At 39.2% G+C, this 20,173-nt stretch overlaps 1 protein-coding gene across 1 annotated transcript in view; it reads right to left on the reverse strand.

Moving 5' to 3' along the window:
• Positions 1–20,173, reverse strand: part of Dync2h1 (dynein cytoplasmic 2 heavy chain 1) — a 298,798-nt gene that overhangs the window by 226,852 nt on the left and 51,773 nt on the right. Inside the window, exons 23-35 of the mRNA XM_023709480.1 lie at positions 19,361–19,516; positions 19,155–19,269; positions 18,365–18,535; positions 16,885–17,267; positions 16,025–16,157; positions 15,805–15,922; positions 14,160–14,272; positions 12,346–12,465; positions 9,232–9,382; positions 5,201–5,406; positions 3,689–3,871; positions 2,835–3,017; positions 776–999 (exon numbers count right to left, since the gene is read on the reverse strand). Of these exons, the coding sequence (XP_023565248.1) occupies positions 776–999; positions 2,835–3,017; positions 3,689–3,871; positions 5,201–5,406; positions 9,232–9,382; positions 12,346–12,465; positions 14,160–14,272; positions 15,805–15,922; positions 16,025–16,157; positions 16,885–17,267; positions 18,365–18,535; positions 19,155–19,269; positions 19,361–19,516 (2,256 nt within the window). The remainder of the gene's footprint in view (positions 1–775; positions 1,000–2,834; positions 3,018–3,688; positions 3,872–5,200; positions 5,407–9,231; positions 9,383–12,345; positions 12,466–14,159; positions 14,273–15,804; positions 15,923–16,024; positions 16,158–16,884; positions 17,268–18,364; positions 18,536–19,154; positions 19,270–19,360; positions 19,517–20,173) is intronic.

Below are 20,173 nucleotides of genomic sequence, written 5' to 3' on the forward strand. Positions count from 1 at the left end.
TGCAAAAAAGTAAAAACAAAACAATAAAAACACTAAATGACAACTCCCTGTTACCTTTGTTCACATAAGAATTGCACCCCTCCTTCTTGTTCTCCACCTCTGGCGCTGTCCTGTTTCCTACCATCTCTTTAAGTGATTCAAAACAAAACTTTAGCTTGAGCCAAAGAAGCTAAGCGGCAACCCATATTACTAGGAAACCTAAGTAAAATATGTCAAAGATTCACTGCAAAGATCAGAAATTGAGTCATCTTCTGGAAAAATAGCTCAGTACAAAACATTTAGCTAGTGCTCCAGTATAAATATTTAAAGAAAAAATATCAGCTACATTGTCAGAAAAAAATGAATAGTTTGGAGTCAGACGTTTTTATTCTTCAAAGTACGATCTTGCAGGCCAGGAGTGGAGGTGCGTGTTGAAAAACCCCAGTGCTTGGCGGCAAAGGCAGGAAGAGAGCCACGAGTTCAAGGCCAGCCTGAGCGGCACAGCGAATTTAAAGCCAGCCTAAGCCACACAGTAAGATCCCATCTCAAACAAACAAACAACAAAAAAATTGAATCTGTCCATCAGGAACAGTAGTGAACATTTAGCATCCCAGCATTCTGGGGGGCTGAAGAATGAAGATCGTACGGTTCTGCATAGCCGAGACAATTGTCTCAAATTTTTGTCAAAAGGCTGAAAACGCAGCTCGGTGTGAAGGCCCAAGCAAGAGAAAAGCGAGCAGCCATAACCAGTCATCGGTAATACAAGGTGCAAAAATATTTAAAGAAGAACACTCACCTAGATAGATTGAAAATAGCTACCAATTTTCTGCCAAGTACTTTAGCATCCTTAAAGCCTTCTGAATAGAGAATAACTTCTGCAATAAGTTCATTGTCTGGATGAGACATGGCTACTGGCCTGAAGAGCTGTTTCAGATTATCAGGCAGTTTTTGTCTTCCTCCATAACCTTTCCCAGCAGGATTCATGGTGATGAAAATTCCAGAATTAGAACTCAATTCTACCTGAAATATTAATTTAGAATATAGGCATCAGAAATTTGAAATTGTAAATAAATATATATTGCCAAGAGAAATTTTATAACATTTCTGTATATAAGTCTCACATCTTAGCAAAAATGCAACCTCTACTATGCCAGCCATCTCCTTAGTAAATACAAACTCCTCAGAAATGCACTGCTTTGCCCAGGTTTTTCCCTCAGATGTTTAAAACAAAGCTTAAAGAAAGGTAACTAACTTGAATGCTGCTCTCCATTCAGCGTGTGCTCACTAAAAGCTTTGTGCTAGTACACAGAGACAGCTCTGAACTAAAGTTAAGAACAGCCTTTGTGGGGCCGGGGAGATGGCTCAGTGGAATTAGCGCTTCCCTGGCAAGCACAAGGGCCTGAGTTCAATCCCTGGTTCCGCCAAAAAAAAAAAAAGAATGAATGAACGAACAGCCTGTGCCTCTCTGAAATGCACACACCGTCTGCCTAGTGTCACAGAGAAGCCACTCCAGGGGATGAGTGGCAGGATACGGAGGAGCAGGGCATCATGAGCAAAGCCCGCAGCACAATGTTCACTGCAGCCAAGACTAAGTTAAATGACAACACGTAAACAATGAAGGAATAATTGCTAAGTAAAAATATCTATAGAATAATGAAGCCAAGAAATCTGGCTACAAAAGAAAAAAAGGCAGGTGTTGTAAGGTAAGGTGAATTCAAGTGAGATTTGTCCATGTTCATTAAGATGGAAAGACTGGGGCCGTGGAGATAGCTCAGCAGTCTAAGCACCTGCTGGCGAGCGCAAGGACCCAGGTTCGATGCCCGGCGCCACATGCCGTGCCAACCCCGCCCCAGGTGCGCCAAACTGACCACCCCTGTATCCCAGCGCTGGGGAGGCTGGACCAGAGCAACACTACAAGTCCAGGCTGGGTAGTGAGACCCTGTGCAAAACAGACAATATTTTTCAAAAAAAAAGAGGAAAAGACTACGTCTGAAGGCCAAAAGGGCAACGGCAGAAGAGGGAAGGCTGACGCTCTAGCACAGGAGGAAGTAGAGGTCTCTGGAGAACAGATTCCAGAGTATGGGTGGAAAGACTAGCACTACTCAGGAAAAAGAACGCCTCTTTTTAAGAGGAAGAAAAAAATGAATGAATGTGGAAGGAAGTAACTCTTGATAGTAGAGAAGTAATTCTTAATTATTTCTCAAATTTGTGAAGAATTTAAGCAGCATGTACATAACACATTAACAATGTAAAACTGGCCTTACTCCCTTGGGATACCCAGGCAAACACATGTTGTGAAAAAGTTATTATGGAAAACAGGATAATTTAACAGTTCTTATCCATTCTGGTGTGCCAGGCACTCCATAGCTATTGAAGATGTTTATATCAGCTATACAAGTGAGCTGACAGCCCAACCACACGAATGAATATCTCCTAGGGACAGAAGTGATGGCCAGAATCCTGGGTGCCTCGCCTTTCAGCACCCCCACAGAGCAGAGCTTAAAGACATGCTAGAGAGAGCTGGAGTCACTTCCCAGCTCCACTACCAGCACCATCAAGTTCTGCTTTCTTTGCCCATAAAGTAGAAAAAAGTAATTAGCTACATCCAAAGGTTGTAGAATTAGGGACAGTACATTCAAGTGGCACGCACAGCACCCACACAAACAACAAATGTTACACAGCCCCTATTAAGGGTCAAAGAGGAATGGTGACAGTGGACCAGCAGAGAATCTCAGACATGTGCCGGTCATAGATGAGAAACAGGAGTACAAGAGGAAGAGAACAAGCCCTGAGCCTGCGCAACGCCGCATCTTGCAGGATACCTCAGCTCTTTCAGCGCCCAAGGTGCTCTTTACCTCCTTGCCCAGCAGCTCACACGCAGCCCTGTGATTCCTCAGCGCGTCCTGGATCGCCTGGATCTGCGTCGACACTGCAGACAGCACAGACTCTTCCAGCCTGTTGAATTCATCGAAACAACCCCAGGCCCCGCACTTCACCAAGCCAACAAATATGCGCCCCATGGACTTCACATCGATGCCCTTAAAAACGGTAACAAAAATGTTCATTAAAAATAATTGAAGTATCTAATTGTGTAATGTTTTGTGTCTTTCACTGGTAATCATTTCACCCCTCTGTCTCTTTTGCTTCCGTTACAACAGGGATTAGGAGGGCGCAGTGGTGGACACCTGTAGTCCCAGCACTCCGGAGGCTGAAGCAAGAGGACTGCCGAGAATTCTAGGCCAGCCTCAGCAGCGGAAGCGAGCTCAAGGCCAGCCTACACTAGCCAGCGAGATTCTGTCTCAAAATAAAAGAAACCCAAAAAAGAAAAAAGAAAAGAAAATGGGGATGAAGTGGCTCCTCTTTCAAAGTTCAGAGTGGTTTCCAGGAATAAAATAATGCTTGGGAAAATGTTCTGAAAAGAACATAAAACAAATGTAATCAGATATTCTTCAAGTTGAAATACAAATCTTATATAAAATGTTGGGGGAAAAAAGTAATTTTAAATGAATTTAAGACTTTTCCTCTAGAGGGGGGAGACAGGAGAGCTGGAGTACTGGATTTGCTGGGAAAAAAATCTTTTTTTCTTAATATTTGCCTTGCTAAAAGCATTTTAAAAGTAGGATATAGAATAAATCATAAATAATTGCATGAAAACAAATCTAAACATATTTAACACACTATTACATATTTCAATAATTATTTCTTCTACCTCATCACAGTTAAAAACTAAAACTTGTCTTCCAAGAAGCCCCCCTAACGCCTTCACTGATTCGGTCTTTCCAGTCCCGGCGGGGCCGTAGGGGTTTCCACCGAGCCCCATCTTCAGGGCCTGCGTGAGCGTCAGGTAGCACTTGTCCGTCAGGGGCGTGTAGACCAGCCTGGGAGCGTTGCCCTGCATGGGGAAAAGCACGTCAGCGGGCTCGCTTCTGCTCAGCACTTACACACACTCACAGGGTAGGATTCTACACAGACAGTGAGCTGCACAGCAAACAGCCCAAATTTCTCCCAGTGCAATAAATATTGTGAAGCACAAGCAAAGGTCACCCTGAGCTACTACTGTTCAACACGTGTCTCGTTCTATCCTGTTAGGTTTCCGCATGATCTCTCAAGTCCTTGGCAATGGCAAAAAGATTACTTTTGAGAGAAACAAACATGAAAATATATTGCAGAAGAGTCCATTCCACAGTTCTGATGTATGTAAATCATTACTTAGACTCATGATCAACAGGAATCGGAACTATATTAGACAGCTCAAAGTACAATTAACTTAAAATTGTACAATTTTATAATTGTAAGGTTTTTTTCATGAAAGTAGTAACTTCTCAAACAGCTCTCAAAATTTTACTAAATTATAGGGAAAACATTGCACCCTCAGCTGTTATTTATAGGGCATTTTCTCAATTAAGGTACACAGATTTAAGTGTCAAAATACATTTTCTGTGTAGGTGAGATAGCTCAGCAGACTAAGCACCTGCTTAGGCAAGTGCAGGGACCAGATTCGATTCCTGGCACCACATGCTGCACCAGCCCTGGGCACGCAGAGCTAGCCACTGAGACTGGGTGTGGTGGTTAATGCCTATAATCCCAGTGCTGGGGAGGCTGAAAACAAGAGGAAAACTATGAGTCCAAGCTGTATAGTGAGACCTTGTACGAAACATTTTTTTTTTTAAATGTAGTACAGGGTCTAACTACACAAATCGGACTTGTAGTGATCCTCCTGTTTTCAGCTTCCCAAGTGCTGAGATTACAGGCGCACGCCACCATGCCCAGTCTCAATCTCTGTCTTACCATGCACCAGCGGTGGGGCCGGCCTGGCATGCCAGGGATCAAAATCCAGCCCCTGCATCTGCCTAAGCAGATGCTTTAATCCACTGAGCTATCTGGCCCCCAAATACATTAAAAAAATAAAATAAAAAAAAAATCTGTCTTAAAATTAAGAGTCAAGCTCTACATAAATACCACCAATGAAACATTTTATAGGCTTCATTCAATGCAAGCCTAGAGATATTTCAACTTTCTGTAAACTGAATTATTTTCTACATTATCTTACATAACACCTTTTAAATTCTGGTAAAGAAAAAGAAGAAAACAGAAAGAAAGAAAAGAATAACACAAAAATATTTAAAAACTACAACAGAAATAAAAACATTTCTCCTAATAGCAAATTTCCTTTAAATAATTTCTAACTAGAAAAACAAGCCACTGCAGCCCCAAGTCATACCTGATACTCGTAGGTGTACTGGAGCTCAGAGTCCACCATCTGAACACGACACGTGTGATCGCTTTTCATGTAGAATCTAACTTGTTTTTTCCAAGCCCAGTCATCAATTGTATGAACTTGAGCATGGTTTAACTGCTTCACCACATCAATATTATGAATAATATCAAGAATCAGTGCTTTAAGTTTAAGCTCCAGCACACCGGCTTCTGCACACAAATAAACATTAACAGGAGAAAGCATTAGCCAGTGATTACTATGTATACAAGCAATGTTTGAATGAATTTAAGTGGTAATTTTACAATACACTTGAAAAGTATAGTAATATAAACTGTATAAGCCAAAATATGTCAGCAAGAAATAATAAAGATTATAAACAAAATTAGTGCATGAAATTTCAATAAGAAGAGACTATTATTCTGGGCAGGCCGCATGCTCTCTTGGTTCTTCCATCTCAGTGCAGGTCAGACAGGAATACATGTACTGAGCTGCTGTTTTAGGTCTCTAGAAAGTAAGGGAAGGCAGGCAAAGCGGGAGAACAGCAGAACTAGAAATGTCACCAAACTAATGGTAAGTATGCCTCCGTCTGCCCCTTTGGTCTTCCCAGTTCTATGCTCAACATAGTCAGAACCTCAGATTGACATAAACACTGGAGAAGGCCTGAAATGCTCAGGCGCAGAGGCAGGTAAATGACACACTGGCCAACAGGGCTCCACAGTCCCTAAACTGCGAGAGAAGGGACACTTCCTCTAAAGTTGGAAGAACTGCAATCCCAGAGAGTGGGCCAGCCCCATGGCTTTTGCTCTCTTTGGTCAAGCACATATTAATAGGTTGGGTACACAGATGTAGTCACAAAAGGGTACAAGCCTCACTTTCTGGCCAAAGGACCAAGCGGGAACAGAGAACCAGAGACATGGGAAGACCACGGAGAAGAAAGACATTGGAAAACCATCCCTGTAATTTAATAAATTATTTATTAAACTATAATGAAGGGCTGGGGAGATGGCTCAGTAGAATAAGCACTTCCCTGGCAAGCACAAGGGTCTGAGTTCAATCCCCGGTTCCGCAAAAAAAAAACAAAAACAAAAACAAAACCAGACCCTGTCTCAAAGACAAAAAAAGTTAAGGTCATCTACACTATAATGAATTATTTATTATTTCCTGGGCTCACCTCTAAGATACACGGGTAGTATACTTTTAATAATAATTCAAGGGCCAGCCAGATAGCTCAGTGGACTAAAGTGCCTCCTTAGACAGACACAAAGCCTGTGGTTCAATCCCCAGGGTGCTATGCCGGCCCTGCCCCCGGGGTATGCTGAGATGAGACTGTGACTAGGTGTGGTGGCACAGTCCTATAATCCCAGCACATGGGAGGCTGAAAACAGAAGGATCACTACCAGTTCAATCTATGTAGTGAGACCCTGTAGACCCTGCACTAAACATAAAAAACAATAATAATTCAAAAACTTTGAAAACTACACACTATGTGACATACACGTGGGATAGTTTCAAATAATATTATAAAAATATACAAACAAAAACTGACATTGGAATCATAACCCACAGAACCTGTGATCTGACTCAATAGAATAATTGCTTAAAAAAATGAAAAACAAGAGCTGGGTGTGGTGGCACACCTCTACAATCCCACCACTAGGGAAGCTGAGGCAGAAGGAGCATTTTGAGTTCAAAACCAGTGTGGGGTACAAAGTGAGCTCCAGTCCACACTGAATTACATAACAAGGAAGGCCCTATCTCAAAAAGCCAAAGAAAATCAAGTCAAATCAAACATTCTCCAGAAGATATCATAACATCCAGAACGTTCAGAACACAATCCAAAATTATCCAACATTCTAATGTTGCTTCAGTGCAAAAGAGGACACAGTATTATCTCTAAAATACTTCTTAAAGCACTATTACAAAAGTGACCCCAGAAATAACTAAGTGAACACTCAAAAATAAAGTGAACACTCTTAAAACAAATGCAAAAAAATGTCAACAATGACGCAGAGTCTGAGTGGAGCGAACAAGCTGAGCCGCTCAGTGTTACCATCTCAGACACCAGCAGCAGCTCGAGCACCGCCGACCAACTGAAGAGCGGATCGCAGAGGTCCAAGGAGCTTCTTCACCATGTGACAAGGATGGTGAGGGAACTACAACAGCAAAGGAGCTGGGAACTGTGGCGAGGCCTCCGGGCAGAACCCCACAGAGGCAGTCCCAGGACATGACTGACAAAGCAGAAGCAGATGGTAATGGTGCAACTGACTTCCCTGAATTTCTGACAATGGCAAGAAAAATGAAAAACACAGTGAGGAAGAAATTAGAGAAGCGTTCCGTGTATTTGATAAGGACGGCAAGAGTTATATTCGTGCAGCAGAGCTTCGCCACGTGATGACGAACCTTGGAGAAAAGTTAACATATGAGGAGCCTGATGAGATGATCAGGGAAGCAGACATTGAGATGATGGCCAAGGAAACTATGAAGTTTGTACAAATGGCGACAGCGAAGTGAAGACGCTGTACAGAATGTGTTAAATTTCTTGTACAAATTTGCCTTTTCTTTGTAAATTATCTGTAAAAGGTTTCCTCTGAATGTCAAAAAAATATGCACATACAGTAATTAGACTTCATTCCATGTTTTCTTCCCTTATCCTACTGTCATGGTCCAGAAACTTTATTTTAGAGAACTGACCAAGTAACATGCCGCATGTGGCTTACCCTAGATGTATCTAAGCCCTCCTGCACATCTAAAATTAGATGGAGTTGGTCAAATGAGGGAACACGGGCTGTGCCTTTTTCTAAGCAGCTTTCCTAGGAATCGTTGGCACGCTGTGCTGGCGTGTGCAGCTGTAACTGTGCGGCTCCAGACAGCCAACAGCACGTACTGCAAAGCCGCACTCTCGCAAAACGGGTTTATTATCACATATGTGTACACTATTTTTTTGTACTGCTGGTCATGTACCAGAAACATTTTCTTTTATTGTTACTTGCTTTTTAAACTTTGTTCAGCCACTTAAAAGAAAAAAAATCTGCTTAGGGCACAATTTGCCTCAAATCCATTCCAAGTTGCATATTCATTTTCCAAAAAAAAAAATACAATTAAAAAATGAAATAAAAAATATGAACGAAATGGAAATTTTAAAACTAAAAAAATGCAAAAACAATTTGATAAAGAACAGCGCATGCTGTTGTTGAGTACCACCCAACAGAAAGGAGGCTAAAAGCGTAGTGCAGCGTCCTCGCCCCTCTCCCCACCCCACCCCCGGCCACCAGGTCTAGAACCACGCAACTTTTGGCTCTTTCCCAAAGTCAAAATGACTGTGGAACTTTTATCTTGAATAGACTAAGGACACTGAGGCACCCGAGACAGAACAAGGAGAGAAGAAGTTCTCACTCCAGAGGACCACTGGAGCTCACCAGGCAGCCGGAGGACGGGAGAAGTGTGTTCGTTGTGACGGGGAGTATTTTGGAACAGGACTAATGGCAGGGCATCTTTTACTGTAAAAACATTTTTCCAAATTTAACATTATCCATATTTTTCAATTTAAAGCATCATTGAAGGATGTTCTTTAGACAGAAGGAAAATGATAACAGAAATCAGAATATCCAGGAAGAAAGAAGGACAATAGGAATGGTAAACATGTGAGTATAACTGATTATTTTCCTCTTGAATCTTTTAAAAATATTTTTGAGGGTCAAAATCAAAAAATAAATCAATCTCACAGACATTTCAGTGTGTGCAAATGTAATAGTGAGATGAATACAACATAAAATGGGAAGGAAAAAGATACAGACGATATAGATGTAGATACATAGATATATAGATACGGTAAAGCCGCTATACTTAAAGAAGTATATTTATTGATTCTCAGTACAATATAGAAAGTTTAAAACTACATATTTATATAGTGAATCACAGAGTAATCACCAAAATGAATGGATGGATGGATACAAATTCAGAGCAAAATAAATTAAAATAGTTCAAACAGATGAATAACCCAAAGGCAGGCAAAGAGGAGAATATTTTTTCTATACCAGTACTCCCTGGGTCCTCAGAGCTTGTATCAACGCTGGTGTAGTGTTCCAATTTATTCACCAATTGTGTTTCAATCTGGTGAAGACTGTGGTCTCTGATAGCATTTTCTACATCTTCAGTGAACTTAATCTGCTCTGCCAAGCATAGGATCTACAGAATAAAGAAAAAAATTATCTTAAAAAGTGAATTTTCTTTAAAAAATATTGTACAAATTTAAGGAAAAACACAATTTTCTGAAATGTCAACTGTGTATTCAATAGTTCATCTGAATGTCAGATCACCACGTTTCAGGGTCTCACTATGTCAACTGTCAACTGTTAACAAGACAATACAGCCCCAGAAAGGCACAGGCCAACCCCACCCCTGGAGCTCACCCAGCACCCTATACAATACAGCCCCAGAAAGGCACAGGCCAACCCCACCCTTTGGAGCTCACCCAGCACCCTATAAAAGGTCTACACTTGTTGGCAGTTCTCTATGCAACAGATTTTTTGATACATGCCTTTCACCATCCAGATGGGTATCATCCAATATTTATCATATTAATTGAGTTATCCACACATACATTTTATAACATCATAGCCAGCTGAGTTTCTGTCTTACTCTAACTTATTCCATAAAATATTATATTAAGATTACTTTACGGAAGACAAAGCCAATCAGTAACTCTTTCCTGGGCAAAATTATCTTACTATACTAGGTGATAAAACTCACCAGCATCTTTAGTCAGGCTTAGCTAACCATTTAACCAGATCCAAATGTGCTTTTTGAAAAAGACTTTGCTCTTTGACATATATAAATGTTCACATGCTATTTCAAAGCCTAATACCCAAATATATATACACATATATAATATAAATATATATATATATATAATATAAACATATATATATTAAATGTATCAAGTACAGGGTTTTCAGGGTCTTACTATGTAGATCAGACTCATAGTGATTCTCCTGCTTTCAGCCTCCCAAACTCTGGGATTACAGGCACACGCTACCACGCCCAGGCTCAATCACCATCTCAGCGTGCCCTGCGGGCAGGGCCAGCATGGCACACCTGGGATCAAACCCCAGCCACTGCACTCTGCCTAAGCAGGCACTTTAGTCCACTGAGCTGTCTGTCTGGCCTGCCCAAATATTTTGAAGTCCTTTCATCTAGTATTTCTCGGTTCCAGAATGACCATCAGTGCTCACAACCTTTAACAGCTGGCTATATAATACCTGTGACTGACTAGACCAACAGAAGGGAAGGTCAACACCAGGCTTGGATTCCCACATCATGTCACCATGAAGATATTTGGACAGGCAGTGTTGCTAATACCTAAAATATAATAGTCACTAAAGGTGCTCTGTAAATATTTTACAATAACCTTCAAAATAATTGGGTAATATAGGTGCTATTATAATCTCTTAACTATGTGTTGAAATGCGTCGTTCAGAGAATAACTGAAAATAAACCATCACCTGCTGGGTATTTTTCAACCCCACCAGGTGCCCTCCTTTCTGGATCAGACCTTCTCTCTACCACCGCAGGCCCTTATAAGAAGGAAACTGAATTATCAGCACAGGATCACCTACCCCAGGCCTGTGCTAGCTAGCTACAGCACGCCACCATTTCACGCCAAGAGTCGAGATGTATCTTTACAAGAATTAGTGTCTAATGAACTGCAATCACTTTCAGATAGACAAGATCCGTTTACATTTTTAAGCATTTGCATTTTTATTGACTGCTCAAGAACCTACAGGTGGTCTGCAGGTTGAAATCTGACAGCTTTCTTCTGCCGGTTCACTAGATCTTTCAATGCAACTGTCGTTTCCCTAACTCAATTATTAACCAATTCTTGCTTTTGTGTATTTTTTTTACTTTTTGTATTTTATTGTAGGTCAATTTGAGCCTCACCTAAAAGTTCACAGAATACAAGCAAGCATTTTCAGAGCTAATAAAGCAGCTTAATTCTAAATTCAGTGTCACTGGTTAATCAGTGATGCTTGCTTTTACTTTTCTCCAAAAAATTTTTAAACGTTTTAGTTCACTTTAAAATATGAAAATGTTCACTAAGATACATATAATGAAGCAGCTCAGAATCCAAAGTGTTCCACACTATTTAACATCTCATACTTTCAAGAAAATCAACATAAAATAATTTCTAGTAGGCAATAATTTTCTTAATCTAAAAAGCAGGTAACTTTGAAAGCTGTTTGGCAGATTGCAACATGAATTTCTCAGTGCCCACCTAAGGACAAAGTTCAAGTTCACAGCTATCTATACCGATAGCATTAGCTGGGCCTACATCTTGAACAGAGAAAGACTGGTGGTGTAAGTAGTGCTAGTGCGGGACTTTCCTAAGGCCTGGAACAAGCACTGTAAACTACATATCCAGCACCAAGTGTTCCCGGAAGGAGCTACTGCTGTTCCTGAGCTACAGCATATCCACATCCCACCATGGGGCCAATTCCTGCCAACACTCCAGCTCAGCCATACGATTGTTAACACCCACCGACACTCCCGCCAGCTCCACGCTCTCAGATGACCCCATGAAGGGGTGGTCATCCAGGGGCAACAATGCTGTGAATCTTCTGCTTCTCCATTGGCTGTGGACTAAATGCTTGGAACTAGGAAGCTGTTATATGCCTGACTCCCTTCCGCATTCTATTCTTGACTAGCTTGGGTTGCTTAGATCTCAACACGCTCTGGTTTGAAAGTATTTGAATTATAGCAAACTAATGAGGCTAAAGGAGAATTTCATCACCATGAAGTTCCTTCATATTCATCATCCTTCACATTCTTCAGCTGAAGGAACAGATGCGGAAGTGCAGCCAACTGCCCACATTAAGGTCAGATAAGGAAAACATCCATCCGTAGAGACTGAAGGTAGACACTGAGAGGCTGAGTTCACAGAGGGAAAAGCTACCTAATAGTTCTCAAAGTTACTTGCTTTTTAGATTAAGAAATATAGCAGCTATTGAAAACCAGGTTTTATATTGGTTCTCACAAAACCTGACAGTTAAATGGTAAGTCTCATAGTTGTCTGAGCCTAACACCCTCACACTCAGGTAGAGGACATTCCCACAAGCCCACACCGACCTGTACCCCTGACATAAGCACTCTACCTGGGAAGGAAACAGAGATGGGTCGACTGCACCTCGTGAGCTATGCCCTGCAGAAACACATTCCTTTAACAACTCTTTCAAAGTCTGCTTCATTTCCAAGGCCAAATCATTCAACCACCCCTGAAAACAGAATTAGAAAGTAAAATACACAGGTCATAAGCAAACATGCAATATACTTGCTGACAGGATTTATACTTACTGACTTGAGTCTCATAGCTCCAAAAAGTGTAAAATAGCATATAATTCTTCACTGTATCAATAAGTGGTTCAAATAATTTGAAAAAATTCTTTCACCTTTTGGGATGACAGTGAGTGTAAACGCTCACATTTGTGGGTAGCTATACCCTAGCAAGTATGCCTATAAAACCAAGTACAATGTGAACATTTAGAAAGCTGCCCATTCTCTCCACCATTATGACAACTAAGCTACACGGATAAGCCAACAATTTGGTCCCGATGACTGTGCCGTCTCCTGGTTCACGCTACCCCAGTGATCAGAGATTCAGAAAGGTGCACGCCTTGGAAGAGGCTACTTCACTAGAATTAACCTAATGGCCCAGGGGCGCAGGAGTGGCAGTGGGGACGCAGGTGCCAAGAGCCTCAGGAAACAAAGCTGACTTCACTTCAAAGTTACAACAATACATCTTTCTACATAATGATTAAGAAAATTTGATTGCTATAAAGTGAATAATGATTGATAAAAGTAACAATGACGACATGTCACTCCTTTAAAAAAAAATCACTGGAAATTAAATTAAAGGCAAAAACTATCACCTTAGCTTCTAAGCACCTACTTAGTTCCGGCTTTATGTTTTGCCCATACGGCACACAGCACGCACTGCCACTCCTGCTAAAAGCCACTGGAGCTGGAGCTGGAGCAAGAGCGTGTCTGGCCGGCAACAAAGACACGGCGCTGCCAGTCACGAGGCGCCAGAGCAGCAGCGTTCGCTTTGCTGGCACAGTAAGTGCCCTCGCCTGGTTACTGACACTTAAACTTTCCTCTCTGTCGTGCCAATAAATTAAGGAATGAACCCAACAACAAAATTCTTAAAGCCGGGAGCTTCTTAGGAAAACTGTCATGCTTTTAATTACCTGATTCCATGTTCAACAGCCAACAATGTGTTGAGACCTAACAAGAACAAGCAGACAGGCAGCCTGCGCAGGCTCGGACATCTTCGGGATGGAACCGGTCCCATTCGGAAAAGAATTTTGGAACTTCAAAATTTCACTGTGATGTACACCACTGTTCTCTGGTTTAAACTATATGTCTACACTAGGGCTCTGATTAGTTTACTGCCAGTCTTAGAGAACTAATCAATGATTGTTCTACAAGTGTAACATCCTGGTACCCAAAAAAACCCCAAAAAACTATAAATGTAATCATTTCTAGTTTACTTGTTCACCTAAATAATTTCATAAAATTCTATATACTAATTAATCAAGAGAATTAGGAATTATTTCGCACTAATAAGGACTTTTTTTGGCTGGCTCAGGATGCCTTAAGGGCAGGTCTGGCAAGGCATGAGGATCTGGGGATCGAACCACAGACTCCTGCGCCTGACTGCTTTGCTTAAGCAGACACTTAAACAACTGAGCTAATGGGCAGGCCCCCTATTTCATAACAATATAAAGTACTTATGTTCCAAGGAATACATATTTTACCTGAAATCAAAGATCTCATTTCATTTGCAACAGGAAATATGAATTTCCTAAAAGACATGTTAAGCAACTCTATCCTATAAATTGATTAAATTATTTTTGACAGAAATTTCATCTATTGTTTATCTTCATACTTGAAAAAAAGAATTAAATACCTCTACATTATTTGATAGAAGAACTTTACTTTTTAAAGGTACAACTTCTCCCTCTAAAGATTTCATCGCAGTTATGTGTTTTAACTCCTCATCAAAGCACACGCTGTTAATACCTGTTACAGGGAAGCAAAACGATTTAATTATAAAAGCACATGCAAATGTAGGAATGGTGACCACCACAATGAGCAAATAAAAGCAAAACGCAAAGCAGTACATAAAAAAAAACATAATGGCAAGACCATTTGTATGTTCTAAAAACAAGGAAAACTAATACAAAGTGGTAAAAAAACAATTAAGTGATAGGACAAAGAGTGAGGAAAGACAGTAAAGGAACATAAGGGAACTGTAGGTTGATGGAAAGAAGTTCTACCTTCCTGGAGCAGGGCTTACACAGGTGTGTATATTTGTCAAAACTCATCAAATTATGTATTTAAAATATAAACTGTATATATGTAAATATAAATATAAACTGTATTATATGTAAATTACATATCAATAAAATCTATTATAGGATACTAAAATCTTTCATAGGTGACAGGCAAAAGGAAACAGGGTAAATAAAACTTCCCTCAAATTCACAAAATTTAATATAAAATAAGTAAGTGATCTCACTTTAATCTTCAAAAACATTATTTGTAATATAAAGAAGAAAATTAAATTTCAGAGAAACAAATTAATAACTATTTGAGAAACAGCTGGAACATAACCTCTCTGATTCTAATCGCTGTATTACTTTCTATAGCTTATATAACAGATATCATATAGATACAAACATCCTAAAACTTCAGATGCTCAGAGTCGGCATCATTTGTGCACAGGACCAGACAGTGAATATTTTCGGTTCTGTGGGCCATAGGGTTTTTGTATCAAATCTTCAGCTCTGAAGTCATAACACAAAAGCATCTGTGGATAACAGACCAAACAAAAGAACATGGCTATGATCCTACAGAACTTCACCTAAACTGCATTTAAAAACTGACAGTAAGACTGATTTAGTCCAAGACCGTAGTTCCTGATCCCAGATTCTAAAGGAAGACAAGAACTTTTTTATTTTTCCTGGTACTGGGGATGGAACCTAGGGCCTCAGCACCAAGCTACATCCCCAGCTTCCTTGTTTTCCCTCTTTCAAGGCAGGGTTTCATGAACTCACTAAGTTGCCAAAGCTGAGCTTAAACTTACCGATCCTCCTGCCTCAGCCTAGAACTATTTAATTCTCAAAATTAATTTGAAAACTACACCTCTTTTCCAAAGAAATGAAATACAGTGAAAAACTAATCAGCATTACTACTACTTATTCCTCCGTGGCTGTCTCTCACTGCTGAGAGTTTATGGAAAGGCATGCCCTTCACTTCAAGGCCTTCTCCTGCCTGACCGGCCTTCCTCTAAGGCCTCTATAATCACCAGGTCTTACCCTGACTGTCATATTCTCCATGATATTGTGTAGCTGCACTAAATGCCCTCACAGATACAGCTACAACACATATGTAAACCACAGAAACTGTCACAACGTACTCATTATAGCTGTCAGTTTACTAGCTTGACCCCAGTATAAACTCTTCTTGGAGTCTGATAATTACATTTATCCAAGTGCCTCGCAGATAGGTGAAACAAAGGCAGGATCTCCTGCGTAAACGGTGGCTCTTACCAGCAAACAGCTTCTTCAGGTGAGACTGAATCACAGACGGGTTGGTGGACTGGCCCAGGATTTCTAGTAAGTCATCATCGCCAATAAAATAAAATCTTGGGAATGCTGAACGTTTTTCCTAAATAAAAAAAATTTAAATAGCATTCTTTTCAAATAATTAAGATATTAAATACTTTAAATTTATTATATGTAGATCGCTTTAAAAAAAAGAAAAACATGCCTCCAAAAATTCATTGAGTGATTTCTGACACCTCTGAAGCTGATCAAGTATTGTCAGCAGAGCGTTTCTGATTCCTGCATGAGTAGTTAATGTCGTAACTCTGTTGTCTTTCTTGATGTCTGTCATTATTGATCTAAAAAAGAAAAAATATTTTCACATCTATTAACAGTTTTACAGCTGAAAGAGATTTAGGTGGTCATTTTTTCATCTGCTTCAAATTCAGAAAACACTATTATTAACATTTTTAATAAATTATGCAAAATTAATGTCTCACTATTCTTTTCACATAAATTCTCTTACGTCATTTGTTCATGAGACACATTAAGTCCATCTCAGAATACTTTGATGACAGAGAAATAAACTGAGTAACTTTTCACATATTTAAATAAAGCTAGGTATGATGGAACACCTCTATAATTTCAGTTGCTGAGGAGATTGAGAGAGACAGAGAGAGACAGCAAGAGAGAGAAAGAAGGTAAAGTACAGTTTTGTTAAAATGGGTAGTAAGGGCCAGCCAAATAGCTCAGCAGATGCCAGGGTTCAATCCTCAGGCTTGTCCTGCCAGCCCTGCTCCCGGGGCGCCCTGAGATGGCAATTGAGACTGTGCATAGTGGCACGCCTATAATTCCAGCTCTTGGGAGGCTGCAAACAGGTGGATCACTGTGAGTCTGATCTAGTAGTGAGACCCTGAACACCCTGTTGACCATTCCCTAAAATACAAAATAAATAAATAAACTGAAATTTTAAAAAGCTATTCAGAAGGTCCCAAAGAAAGAGACTGCACACAGAGATTAACAAGCACTTCACAATATGAATAAAATGCTGCCATTTGCATCAAGGTTAGATGTAGCTGCACTAACCTGAAATCTTCATCAACTCTGTTGAAACGGGTCTGTTCTTTTGGCAATGCTCCACGGCCAAAAATGGGCTCCAAATACACCCACTTTCTCTGAATATGATTTAAATTTTGCAAGTACTCATCTAACTCTGCAAGTTTTCTTTCCCAAATTGACACTTTGTCTTCAAATCCTTTATAATATGGAGAATCCTTTAAGGACTGAAGAAGGCATCTGTTGTCTCCGACCTGATTTACTATGTCTTTCCAGTCCTTAATCAGCTTGATAGTTCGGCCTTGGCTGTCTTCATAATCAATCAACATAAACACCGCTCCGACGCCCCAAAGATCAAGCTCACGTAAAGCTTCTCTGATTGTAACTTCACCTTGGGCCCGACTGTTTAAATCCTATTTAATACAAAATATCCACACTTATTATTTCAAACTAATTGTCATATAAATTATAAAAATATATTTTATATGAATACACTTTTATATGGATTTTTACCATAAGGCAAAAAAAAAAAAATTAAGTGAATATATTGTACATGTAATCAGAAAGTACCATATCAAGACATATCAGGTATTAAGTATTCACATTCATGTGATTCACATAAATTGCACCTATATGCTTTCTACATTTATAAAAGAAAAACAAAAAAATGGAAGGGAAAACTAGCCTGGCGTAAAGTTTTGGAGCCCAAAAGGCCAACATTTGGGAAAATGCAACTACAGAAATATTCCTGTAATCTTAGTGTAGAGTCTGATGTATGCAAAGGATTAACAGTAAACCTTTACAACTTCTCTGTTTATCAGCCATGTTCCAGGATTACTGACAAACTCATGGGTTTAGCTTTTGGATAGAAAATAAAACAATATGGCAATATGAGTCTATGTTCATAATAACTAGCGAGAATACTATTGTGATGTGTTACAATTACCTCTGGCCTTTGCTAAATCTGATTAATTAAGCAGGTTATTGGCTTAGGTTTCTAGATTTTTGTATCCTTTACCATCATATGGTTTAAACCTGTTACGTAAAATGATTTCTATTTGTTAGCTTTTTTATAATAACTGACATCCTTCTTAAAGGAAAATTTGGGCTGGCGAGATGGCTCTGTGGTCTAAAGCACCTACTTGGAACAAGCTTGGCAAAGCACAGGGACCACGGTTCGATCTCCCAGCACCACATGCCAGCCAGCCTCGCCCCCTGGTGGGCTGAGCTGGCCACACACACACACACACACACACACATAATAAATAAATAAATGTTTAAAGGAAAATTTTATGACTTTTTTTCTCTCATAAAGAATGGTTTATGGTATATTACTGCCATAAGCTCGCGAACAGTGCTAGACGGATTCGGATGCATTACTAATGAAAGAATGGAATAATACATGACTATAATTTTAAGAGAAGTCTGACTTTTATTTAAACAACCAAATAAAAGCAAAACTACATCAACAAAGGTAGGCATTAAGGGATATTTATAAAAATATTCTTACTTTAAGGTCAGAAGCTTTGACTACAATTGTATCTGCTACTTGGAGCAAGTCACCGAACAGTAACTTCTCTAGACTAGTCCCTCTAGGAAGTCCAAGCAGACGAAAAAGGTCGAGCCAGTGATCCGGAGAGAGATGCTCCCCTCTCACATATTTCAAGACAGGCGTTACAAGCTGTTTAAGAGAAAAAGAAAACGGTGCATGTTCACATATACAAAACATATGTTACAATTTCATGGTATTTTATCAGCACTCCAAATTTTATTTTCTTATTTAGCAATCTTGAAATCACATTTTTAAACAGAATTATATGAAAGTTTTTATTAAACATTGCTATAAATATATACAAAGTTCCCCTTGTATGTTAATGTATTTGAAAACATGAGAGAATATTTCTATTTTAGGAAACAACCCATATTGCACTAGGATCTATAAATCCTCTATAATATGATCCATAAATTTCTTATAGTTTCTTTCCAACAGATAAGAAAGATATCAATAATTTCTATGATTTACTTTATATTTCTAATTTTTTTATATAATGAAATCATCTTTCAGTTTGTTGCTGCTTTGATTTTGCAGTTCAGGCTGGCCTTGAACTCACTATAGGGCTCAGGCTGGCCTCTAACTCATAATGCTCATCCTGCCTCCACCTTCCAAGTTCTGAGATTAAGGTGTGCACCGCTATAATGGAATAAATTAATCAAATATGTATAAAGTAAAATTATGGTTCAGCTACTAAATAAAAGACTAATGAAAGCAAAAAAATACCACTTTACTTAAATAATCTTACTTTATATTTGTCAACTTCTGATTGTAATTTCACTGTCATAACTGAATGTTCTTCAATCTTCCTTAACTTTTCATGCCAAGTCATCAAAAATTCTTCAAATAGGTAAGTCTTAGTCCTATAAAATTACAAAAACATACCCTAAAGTCCACATACAAAAAAAATCAAATTATAAGAAACCATGTATTAACATTGTTTTTGAATCAAACCGAAACGTGATCCAGTCTTCATTGGCCATTTCCTGAAAGCCTTGTTGAAACTCTTCATAAAGCGCCCAGATCTGTGCACAGCTCTCAATGTCCTCAGAGATGGTACGCGCTGGAGAGAAGTCCGGCTCTTCTAGTCCAAAATGATGGCAATCATCACTACCGAAACAAATCGGTACCATTACAATATTTACAGTTGCAAAAAGAACAGCTATTAAATATTATGGCTATATCTGCATGTGTATAAGCATTCATGTATGTATAGAATAGTGGAGATAAAGTAGAAGATGAAATAATTTACAAGGGAATTTTGTGACTTAAATAATGGACATTTTCTGAAAAGGAGCCAACATGGGTTGGTAACGCACACATGAATATATAAATGCTCATGACCAATAAATCTATAAATTAATCTGACATGAGAATAGTATGAGTCAAATTTAAAATGTTCTTCATGCCATCATTATGCCATTTAATAAGTACAGTACTAACATCTCCACTCACTACGAAAGCAATTATTTTACTGATACATTCACTTAATTAGATCAAACCTAAAATGCTTCTCAAATCTAGCATTTTATATTATCAGAAGATAAATCAACAATCCTCTTTTCCCTGGACGCCTTATTACTTATTTTCCAACATTCATTTTTCTCAGAGGCATTAAAAATATTTTCCCCAATGTTTTATATATTCAACTTTTAAACAGAATGAGATCACAAAACACACCCCAATCTCTGAAGATGACTTATACATAAATTTAATTTTCATAGTATTAGAAAGCCTTCTTTGAAATCTATTCTTATATCCCAACCA

Source organism: Octodon degus, unplaced genomic scaffold, assembly GCF_000260255.1.
Source record: "Octodon degus isolate 3935 unplaced genomic scaffold, OctDeg1.0 scaffold00012, whole genome shotgun sequence".
NCBI lineage: Eukaryota > Metazoa > Chordata > Mammalia > Rodentia > Octodontidae > Octodon > Octodon degus.